The following is an 11,283-nucleotide window of genomic DNA, read 5'->3' as shown; positions in this document are numbered from 1 at the left end:
CGACCATTATAAACCACTGGCATCTCCATCATCCTGTGCAAAATTCACAGCTTAACTGTGCTCTGTGTGAAGAACCCCCAGTGTTGCCTATTTGCTTCATTTGGTGCCCCTGGTTGTAGTAGAAGATGGTGAAGAGGTTTTTTCCCTACTTGCTTTCTTCATGCTGTTTGTAACTGTACCGACTTCTGTCGTACACTTAGTCAGTCATCTCTTTCTTGACTGCTGAGTCTTTGCCTGTTTCATTATTTCTCATTTCAAAGCTCTTCTGTACCTTGTGTAATTCTTCCCCCTCTCCTGAGTGCCTTCCCTAAGCACTCGGGGTGTGTTTGTGTGCCCACTGTCTCTGTTCTTTAGAGCAGTTGCTGATAGCACCCTGTAATTGTCAAATTCGATGTTCTGAAATTACCTGGATCTCCTTTGAAACCCTCTAAAAGAATCATTCCATTTGCTGCCTTCTGTTCCTCTGCCGCTGCCAGAGGTTTACGCCAGAGACTGCCCATCACAGCGGAGCTATTTCGTCTTAAGAGCCTCCGGATGAATATTGCGTGGGCCCGATGACTGTCCTTCTTCATTACAGGATGAATACTGCATTTACAAGTGTAGGAACTCTCAAGCAGTTGTTCCATAACCACGTCTACTGGCGCTGTGGCTTGACCGGGTTCCTCCAGTGTCCCTTGTCAGGAGAGGGGCCAGCCTGGGAATCGTTCTAAGACCTTCCACTGGGGACACGGCAGAGAAGCAGAGTTACATTTTTGCATCTGTGGCTTTATCTCCTGACTGTTGCTCTTGGGTCTTGATCTCCTGTAGCCCTCAGACTCCCTCACAGACTTCTTAAGATGTTTGGAATAGGATTTCTTAATCCCTTTAATGGAGAGGTGGGTGGAGGTGGAAGGTGTTTGGTGGGGGTGGATTGAGGATTCATGGGGGACTTTTAATTCTGCTAGCTTTTTACAGTTTTATGTATTTCCTTGTTTGCTCTAAAAATCATATTTATTGGAAAAATGTCTTTCCTCTTACCCTCTTCCCTTGTTGCCGAGCCACACCATATTTTCCCTATAGTTATTTCAGCGGGACAAGATCCCTTTGCCATTGCCTGTGGTATATTTTAGGTTCTGTTCTATTGCTGTGAGGTTTTTCTCCAGCTCAGCAGCAGGAGGACTGTTAGCTTTGATGCAGGACGGCATTATCACGTCCCCGAAGGTGCTGGTGGTGAACCCGTGCATCAGCGTTTCTTGCGCTCTGCCACCCCGGCCTCAGCAGATGGCATTTAGTGCCAGACGCTTGTGGTCCATCTGCCTGTAGGACAGGTAGCAGCGTGTGTATATACAAGCACACAGAACAGTGTCAAATCTTATTTGTTATCATCCAAGTGGAGAGTATAAGCGGAGTGGATGCACCCGACAGGGCCGCACTTCCCCGGGGCCCCTTGCGGGCTGCCCGGTGGGGGTTTATCTTCCCCTACAAGTGTCTTTCTGGCCACTTCGCATCTGCAAAAGACGTTAAACGATCAGCAGAGATTGAAATATTCGTCTTCATTTTGTCCGTGCCTTTTATTAAAGTTCATATAATCCAAAGAGGCTTTTAAATGGTCCGTGGCTTAATTTATTCATTAAGGAATTCAAGCAATAAACAGTCTGTGTTTTGGCCTGATGCCGATGCTTTTTCTCGTTACTGGTGCAGCTTGCAGGGATGTCTGTCTCTTGCTTTAAACACCGAAGCTCCGCGTGCTCCTTGCTGAAGCCCTTGTACCTTAGCTGCCTGCTCACTGCCTTGTCAAATCGCTAATGAACCTGAGCTTCTCTCTCTTAGGGCCACATTCTGCCCTCAGCTGAACTTGTTCAGGCTGAGTTGCTTCCGAGGTATTTCACAAGTGTATTTTTTGTCCAGGTCGCTTACAGAAGTCTTGCAGCATTGCACCTGGATCGGTTAATTTTATGTAAATTAAGCGTGACTCTTCCAGCAGCAATCCTTTCAGCCAGTTTATACAACTCCTCTATCGGTCAACTCTGTGTTCTTCTCATCTCTACAAACTCTTGCAGAATGGCCCTTTCACTACCTGTGCAGGGAATAAAAGCTGCTTCAGTGGCACGGATTGGCAGTGTAGCATGATTAAGTCAATGGTAACTAACGCTGGAAACTATTTTAAGGGACGGAGCGGAAATGTTTCCAAGTTGGTTTCTTACCAAGCAGCCCAAACGCCGCTGTTGGATGGCAGTGTCCAAGCGTTGGTACTGATACACTAAGGAGGTCTCTAACAGAGTCTGGAAGACCTTTCGGGTAGGTTTCCCCAAACGAGGATCCCAGCTTCTTTAGGCATCTTCAGAAATCTCTCAGGGTTTTTTACTCATTTTGGGCTTCTCGGGCTTGATAAATGGGGGGAACTCTCTCTCTCTAAAAAAGAAAACGTCTATTTAAAAAGTAAATTACAAAGTGAGGCCTTGGCTTTATTTTTTCTTTTCTTAAGAGAGTGTTTTCTTTGTTTTCTTAAGAGGCAGTGAGTACTCTGTCGCTGGAACATTTTCTGCATAAATCACTGCACGTGTCTTAAATTTGAACGGAGGACTTAACAGTTTAATACTCTCTGATGGTATGTGTGCAGCTTTAGGAAAACACTGTGTAGGAAGTCAGAAACGTGCCACGAGCGGCCCAGAGTATTAGAGCGTGGGGTGGATTGGGTGTGGTGCTGGGGAGGGTGCCTCATCGCCCCGCACGCCTGGAATGATGGGGGAGTGGCTTGCAAATATTTGGGATAAGGGCTTTGGCAGTCCAGGGCAGGAATATGGAAAGAAATGCGTTAGGGAAGAATTCAGTTGAACTCAGGTTTTCTGTTGGTAAAATTGATTACAAACAGGGGCAAGAAGTGTGGATGCCAGCAGGTGAATGGACTGATGGGGTGTCTGACGCCTGGTTGGGAAGGTCAGCTTTTTGCCGGTCATAGCAAGCTTAAAAATTAACGCTCTCCAGCATCTCGCTGGAGGTTTTATAGAGCAGGTCACAAACCGAGAAATTGCGATGCTGATGACTGCAACAGAAAAGAAGATATTACCGTCTAAATCCTCCTTCTTTTACCACCAGAGAATCATATTTTGGAAGATGTAAACAAGTGTGTCATTGCTCTCCAAGAAAAAGATGTTGATGGTTTAGACCGCACAGCTGGTGCAATTCGAGGACGTGCTGCTAGAGTCATTCACGTCGTCACTTCTGAAATGGATAACTACGAACCTGGAGTCTACACTGAGAAGGTGTTGGAAGCGACCAAGTTACTGTCCAACACAGGTAAGAGTCAGTTACTCCCCAGATCCCCAAATTCATAGTGCTTACAAGCGCATGGGCAACCGAATACCATTGTACCTGTGAAATCTATTAAAGACTCCATTTACATACTATAATGAAAATTAGTGGGAGTTATTTGCAGAGCGGTTGCAAAATGAGAAATGTAATTTTGCTGTGGTGACTGGCTTAAAACTCCGCGGTGCACAAGGTCTCCCTGAACGCGCTTGCTCTCACCGACTGAGCTGTAGGAACCTGAACGCACCGGGGAACGCGTCCCAGACAGTGCATCAGGGCTTGGAAGTCGCTGAACGTCTCAGGGTGTTGTACCAGGCTCTCTCGGCGTTCAAGATCCAGCAAGAAGATTCCTGCCGCATTGGCCCAGTAAAATGAACGTGTAATAATTTAGGGTAAATTTTGTAAAATATCTTTATAACTGTTAAAGAAATATTGTAGGTCGTAGTCACCCACCCGTAAACGTAAATTGGGGTGTTCCTTGTGAACTAGCTGGTGACATCCATATAGGGTAAGGAATGATGCTGCTTGCCTCAATGAGTGCTGTGCCAACTGTTAGTTGTTGTTTTTCCTTTAATTACAACTTTGATGAATAATCAAGGGTGACACTGAGGAAACACACGGACTGTAAATGGCTCTGGGATGTTCTTCCTGGGCTGCAGTGAGTCACTGAAGTACAGCAGTGTCAACCTGCCCTCTTCCAGTGCTGCCTTAAACTTGGGCTTTGTCGTGGTAATACTATTTTTTCCCCCCAGAATGATGTACATCTACAGGGAATATTATGCAAATGCTTAATATTTTATCCCCTGGATTCTAACTGCTTCCCCGGGTGTCTTCTCCTTATCCATTAGAAGGGAGTGATAAGCTTTTCACTGTCTAAGAGGAAAAAAACAAATAGCAGTAGAATAAAGAGAAATTGAAGTGAATGTAAGACTTGAGCTACAGTATGGGTGTCATTCTATAACAAATGTTTTGAATTTAAATGGAACCACTGCGGAGTTTCCAGTGATAGTTAACAATAAGGCACACACACAGAGAAAATGACACTGGGGTGGGGACTGACTGCTATTTTGTGCTCTTAATTCAGTTATGCCGCGGTTTACTGAGCAAGTAGAAGCTGCTGTGGAAGCACTGAGTTCGGACCCTGCGCAGCCAATGGATGAAAATGAATTTATCGATGCGTCGCGACTGGTGTACGATGGAATACGAGATATCAGGAAAGCCGTACTGATGATCCGGGTGAGCATATCTTACTGAAACAGCTTTCTGTTTTTCCGCTGGCTTCCCCCGCTCTGTTGAACTGACGTGCATCAGTTTTATTGAGAGCAGACAGCGTAAGATTTTAATTTAGCTCGTATTAACATTCTGAGTCTTAAAAACTGCTAATCACTCTGTGGAGTACTTCAGAAGTACGTTTCGATTCAAATTCATTAAACAGATCTGAGCATCAATGATAGCCAGAGTTGTGACGCTAAATACCCTTCACGCAGCTTTTGTAATATCACGTTAATGCCTTGCTTGTTAATGTGCTGAAATCAGTGACCTTCCATTTAACAACAGCGAGTGGATTCTTAACTACAGATGCTTTTTCATGGTTTCAGAGCTTAGAAATAAAACCTGATGGCTCTTTATTAAGTAAATTTTGAGAATTAATGCTAGTTAGTAAAAAACAGGTTTCGAGGAGGTCAGTCTGTAGTTCCCGGAGCACGTAATTTGTTAATTGGCTAAGCTCGGTAAACAGGGACCAGTTCACAGAGGCTTTGTCTCTTCTGTGCTTTCAGGTGTGATGAGTGTGACTTGGAAGTCCTAATTTCCGGTAGGTCAGGCAGGTTAGAGTGGTAGGAGGTGTGCAGGGAAGAGGCAGAAGGGCTCCTGCAGTTAATTGAAGGGATGCAGAAAAGAAAGTTCTGGTTGAGGCTGACCTATGGGCATGTTTCTTGAATCTTAGCATGGTAAAAATGGGCAGGAGCCAGGCACAGCAAAAACGAATGTAGGGGGGTTATTCCTTTTTTTCTTTTCTCCTTGTGCCCCTCGGACTCAGATGTAAATGCCTCGCAGAGAAACTGTCCTCATCTCTCAGAACGGTAACCGTGGCAGAGGCGCTTTGGTGATAAGTAAATTGAGGACGTCCAGCCCCAGAATATATGTGATTATTGTAACCATTGCAATAGTATATTCCATGTTTGCTGCTTGAAGCAAAGAATCACATGGAAAACCAGAAGAAAAGTTGACAACCACATATGTGCTCTCCATATAATTTTTTGTTTTCAAACTTGAGCTCAGGATTTATAGACAACCAACGTTAGATGAAGATGTCAGGACTTGCCTGCTCTGCAGACAAACTAATTTGACTCACCCCCCGCTGAAGTCCTTGTTATTCAGGACATGAAAGCATGACTGCCAGTTCCACGTCGTCGGTAATTAGCTGAGCTGGCGATGCCAGGAATCCTGACGTTTCCCCTTGCGCCGCGTCTCCGATGTCAGGGTGCCACGGCTTTATTGCAGCTGCCAGTAGCTAACGGCAGCTCGCTGCTGACACGTCAGTGACCTATAAAAAAGTTCAAATTGTTAGTATTTGTTGTCCAAAGGGCTGTAAGGTGTAGAACGTATTTAGGATAAGAGAGCCATCCAAATGGAGATACCAGGCCACCGCTTCTCCAGGGCGTTGACTCAAGCTGGACCACACGCTCGCAGAGGGATGCTGCTAAGCTCAGCTGGGACAAACCAGCTGATTGACTGGCAGCTTTGTCTGGTGCAACTTGTTCTTTACAGGAACCAGAAGGAAAAGTCACTCAAACACCTAATTTTTTGTGTTTATGCAGTGTATTTTCAAAGCTAAAATCTTACTATATCGGTAAGTTATTGAAGTAAAGCTCTTTCCTCCCCGGTCCCCAGGCCATCGCGTCGCCCCCAGAGGAGTTTTTGCCCTTGATGACAGCCTGAAAGGCAGAATTACACTCTGTGTACCTCAGGTTGTTTGGGCTTTGGGGTGGATGGGCAGAGAAGGGGACTTCAGAATCATAAGCAGTTTCTAAAAATGCAGCAGAACTGTTTTCTTTATTTGTATTTTTTTAATTTCTTAAATAGTGATGCACTGAACTACTTATGAGTGTATATCCTTATGCTGATTTGTGGATATACTCTGTACTCTATTGTGGAGTCTCCCCCTCTGGAGCCATCCCAAACCCGCCTGGACGCCGTCCTGTGCCACTGCTGGAGGTGCCCCTGCTCTGGCGGGGGGTGGACTGGGGGAGCTCCAGAGGGCCCTTCCCACCCTCACCAGTCTGGGACTTTGTGATTCTTTGAGGCATGGAGAGGAGGTGGTGGCCGAACTACCCTAGGTCGTGATTGTGTGCATCCTCACCTTTGCTTTTTGGCAACTAGTTTTCATATCGTCTTTATTTTAGCTGTATCACAAGACGTCTGTATTGAAAAACAAGTTTGTAAAATTCAAATCGTAGGAAAGAAATCTGAAGAACAGGGACTTTATTTGTGTCTTATCTGTTAATCACAATTTATTGCATTTATCGGTGAAGTCCTTTGTTGATTCAGCTCTGCAAAATCGTCATGAAGTGCCACTCTAGGCAAAGATGTAGTATTTTGACAAACATGCTGTTTAAACTTGATAAGCTTTATAAAAAGTTTGCCAGCTATAGGCTGGCAGTCGCAAAAATAAATCCGAGGCAAGCAGGAACTAGGTCAGATGTGTTTAGCCTACAGCATAAAATCTGGCCCTTACTCGCTAAAAATTTCCAGCTTTTCCTGGGGGATAAGAATAAATTTCGATATATTTTATCTGTTGTTAATTTAGTCGATGCTTTGATTCATAATTGTGCTAAAGACGACGACCGTGGTTTTGAACCAGGCCTTAAAGCTGTGTGTAATTTTAGCTCCAGAATCTCAAGCGAAGCTTTTACATTTAACCAAGTTGCAAAAATACTGCTCGTTTTGCAAAAACTTTTTTTTTCTGTGTTTCAAGTCCCGAGTGCGTTAGTGTCCTGACAAATCTCAGATGTTTAGTTACTGGTATGTAATTTTGGGGATCCCTTTGGTATTTAACGTGAGCAGTCAAGCGTGTATAGTCCCACGTGCTCACAAGCTGAATACAGTCCCTGCATGTACCTTTTTGTTGAAAACGGTCAGTAATTTGTACGGTCACTTATTTCCATTCTGTCTGCTTGAAAAATAATATTCTTGTTGATTTTTAGAGCCATGAAATCTATTGTTTGACTCTGACTGAATGACTCTTTCCTCAGACTCCTGAAGAGTTGGATGATTCTGACTTTGAGACTGAGGATTTTGATGTCCGGAGCAGAACAAGTATTCAGACTGAAGACGATCAGCTCATTGCTGGACAAAGCGCGAGGGTAAGGAAGAAATAAACTTATAAAACCGTGACACGACTTCAAGGAACAGTTCCACTTGCTTTGAAAATCCAGGTTTAAACTTTTTGGGGGTGGTGGTGAAAATGTTGGATCAGAAAAGTGCCATTCTTTATTTCCATTTTGCTTCTGAAAAGGAGGTTAAGTGAAAGGCAGCATGTGTTGGTCTGATGGATGTGAGAAACGTCTGTGGTTTATTTTGGATGTTCTGAAAGATCAAAATCCTTTCAATGCCGATGAACTCTTTATACTTTGACTTCACAGACGTTGTAGGCACTGCCGTTTAGTCAGGTGAGCTTCTGCAGGGAGATACGGGGCAAATCATTCCATCGTACTCGTGTTATTTTCAACAGACAAACACTAAGTTTGTGGGCAAGAAATTGCTATAAAATTTCTTCTCACGCACGTGTTGGTGTGTGTTTGGCCACTGAGAATTTAATCAAGACAATGTTGAGAGGAGCTCAAAGATGAAGTCATTTAAACTCCCTGCATTTCCTATGCCTGTTAAAAATGGAAGCGTTGATAAGCACTATGTCATCATTAATAGGTGAAAACTTAAAACCAGCCCACTGAAGGAAAAGCGGGCCTTACCTAATGTTTTTAGTTCACGTGTCCCCTTCTGGATCGATAACAATTTACACTCTCGGGAAAGTGCCACGAAAGATTTTTTTGTGAAGGCTCTTCTAGCCTGAAAGCAGGCGAGAAGTAGCGAGGACTTATTTATCAAACTTCTGCCGCATTGCCTTTGGAATTACACTAACTGCGAGTATTTTTTATGCTCTCCTTCCTTGTGCAAGCACTCTCTCTATTCCTGTATCCCTCTCCCCCCTTTTATTTAAATGCAGACATTTCTGATTTACCTTTTGGCACGGCTGGTGCCAGAGGCTTTTTTGTACCAAAGACTCCTTTTCACCTGCTCCCGGAGGCATGAATGCTCCTAGTATTTATGAAGGCAAGGGCACCGAGTCTCCTGCGGGCTGTAAACCTACTCTAATAGATTTTATTCAGGAGTAAGCACATACTCTTTATTTTCTCTTACTCGTTCCTCAGTATGCATGTTTCAAAATAGCACATCTAGCTTTTTGCCGGAGAGAGACTTGTAATATTTCTTCTGTGCATTGCAACACCGAAAGATAGCAAAGTGGAACTTCCTTTAAAACTTTTAAATTTTGTAGAAAAAGCAAGTCCCTCCTCTTCATGCAGTTCTTCTTTGATGGACGATAATATCTGGCAAACTTGTTCGGCGTCTAACAAGTTCATCATCCCCATGTTTCAGATGTAAACTTGTCTTTCTGGGCACATTTCCTTAAGAAAGAGCACAAACTTTGGTTCAAAACAGAAGGAAATGGTTCTGTAAAGCCTCTAGGTAGAGGATCGCAATTAAAGTTCTATCCCTCATCTACATGACTTAAATTGGTTATTAGTGAAATGGTCCAAAAAGCCTTCTACAAGCGGCGGCAGGAGGCAATGTGAGGAAACTCTCTCTTTCAGGCTATCATGGCTCAGCTCCCTCAAGAGCAGAAAGCTAAGATCGCTGAGCAAGTCGCAAGCTTCCAGGAAGAAAAGAGTAAATTGGATGCCGAAGTATCAAAATGGGATGACAGCGGTAACGATATAATTGTTCTGGCAAAACAAATGTGTATGATTATGATGGAAATGACAGACTTCACCAGGTGAGTCTTTTTAATTTGGGCGCACACCACCTTCTCTCAGAACTGGCTGGGATACTGATCTTCCCATGAAATATTTTGCAAGCGCTCTTAAGAGTCTTACTTATAATTTCCTTTGAATGTTACCCTGTTAAAGTCTGCGTATTAACTCGGGAGATGCATTACTATGCAGTGACTGGGTGGTAATAACTGTTTAAAGTGATCTATAGATACACAGCAGTTATTGCCTGTCTGTCTTTCGTTCTTAAGGGTGATTTTTGTTCCAAGGGGAAAAGAAGAATAAAAATATATATATATATTTGCTCGCTTCCTTACAACATTAAATTCTATGGGCTCCTTGATATTGCTATACTGCAGAAATAGTTCTGAGTGCACTTATTTGCCAAAGAAAGAGAGGGGTTTTGATGCCTTTTGAAATTCATTTACCAGATTTTATACACTGCTGTTTTTTCAACTTGATATTGCATTCCATGAAAATTACAAATCTGTCTTCTAAAACGTTATCTCTTATCATCATTAGGTTGCTTAGACCAGTAAAATTTAATGCGTTTTTATTCCTAGATTTAATCTAAATATGGGGAGGGGCTGGGAGGGGGAAACTGTCTTGAAAATGAAGGTGCTGCGATGGTTACACCTGCGCATTTCTGTGCAACCCTATTCGTGCGGTTCGGGCGAGGGATCCCTTCCAGTACTGTACGGAACAGAACGAGAAAAGCAATATAGAGTTGGCTCTTTGGGTTTTCTGGTGCTAGGAGGTAGATTCTGTTCTGTTTTGCAGAGGTAAAGGTCCGCTGAAAAATACGTCGGATGTGATTAGCGCAGCCAAGAAGATTGCAGAGGCTGGGTCGAGGATGGACAAGCTGGGACGGACTATTGCTGACCATGTAAGTCACAACGCATTCTCATAAGCCTCCAGCGCAGATGAGCAATAGGAGATCTTTTAGTACTGCAGACAGGATGAACAGAAGAAAATGTTTCGTTCGGAGGTTATGGGGGTTTTTTTAACTGATTTTCCAGCTTTGCTGCTGGAAAATTCTAGGCTTTTCTTTCTAGCTGCTCTCCTGCCACCCTAAGCAGTGTCAGCAGCTAAATATGTCCAGCAGTAACACCAGCAGCTCCTCGGCTTAAATCAAGCACCTACCATTTTAAGGTAGCTACATGCCAACACTGCTTCATGTCACATAGTATCTAGGCCAGTTTCTCTGACTGAACAGGACTGAGACTGAATTCCTGTCGCTTCTCTCATGCTCAGAGTATGCCCAGTGCTCTCCAAAGCAATGACGAGACCGCGTAGGCAACACCGTAATTACTGCACGTGGCCTGTTGCACAACCTTGAATATTATTTTTGAGGCAGCTTTTTAATATTAACGATTTTCAAATGCCTCATAGGCTGAATGGCGAGATTGTCCAAACTCTCTAGTACTTTTTTCGTTGCCTGGTCGGAGCTGATGAAGACTTTGAGCGAGGCACGGAGCGACCCGAGCGTTTCTCCGCTGTCCCAGGCTGTCGTGCGTGCTGTTGTGCTGTATGTCCAAAAGTGTTTGAAAAGAACTCTGTAGGATTGGACGAGCACGGGCCAGCTCGGGGTTTTACGCAATGCAGCCGCCCGTCCGGAGCCACTTCAGAAACTGGGCTGGGCCAAGCAAAAGCGCCTTTGGTCTCGGTCCGCACCCAAATTGCAGAGAAACATCAGCATTAGTAATAACATTCTGCCTTCCAGAAAGACCCCGACACGCAGGTAGGTTAAGCCTGAGATCACGGACTGAACTCTCCTGTAGAGCTGCCGCCTGCTTTCCAGTCTTTCTCTGCCTGTAGATCCATGACACAAGGTTGCACATAAACCCCTGTCGCTTTGGGAGTAAATCTTTGTAGCGCGGATCTCCCTTTGAATGTTGCATCCAGAGGATGTTGTCTTCACCCTAATTTATTAATGGTGCAGTGAGAA

General features: G+C 44.1%; 1 protein-coding gene across 3 annotated transcripts in view; it reads left to right on the top strand.

The window, feature by feature from the left end:
- Positions 1-11,283, top strand: part of CTNNA1 (catenin (cadherin-associated protein), alpha 1, 102kDa) — a 106,678-nt gene that overhangs the window by 86,519 nt on the left and 8,876 nt on the right. For all 3 annotated transcript variants that reach the window (XM_009880723.1, XM_009880721.1, XM_009880724.1), the window contains 5 exons: positions 3,076-3,276; positions 4,373-4,524; positions 7,542-7,652; positions 9,159-9,340; positions 10,116-10,221. In XM_009880723.1, coding sequence (XP_009879025.1) covers positions 3,076-3,276; positions 4,373-4,524; positions 7,542-7,652; positions 9,159-9,340; positions 10,116-10,221 — 752 coding nt within the window. The remainder of the gene's footprint in view (positions 1-3,075; positions 3,277-4,372; positions 4,525-7,541; positions 7,653-9,158; positions 9,341-10,115; positions 10,222-11,283) is intronic.

The sequence above is a fragment of the Charadrius vociferus genome, unplaced genomic scaffold (genome assembly GCF_000708025.1).
Source record: "Charadrius vociferus isolate BGI_N301 unplaced genomic scaffold, ASM70802v2 scaffold822, whole genome shotgun sequence".
In the NCBI taxonomy this organism is placed as follows: Eukaryota; Metazoa; Chordata; class Aves; order Charadriiformes; family Charadriidae; genus Charadrius; species Charadrius vociferus.
The sequence above is the reverse complement of the archived record's forward strand: the minus strand, read 5'-3'. Positions and strand labels throughout refer to the sequence as shown.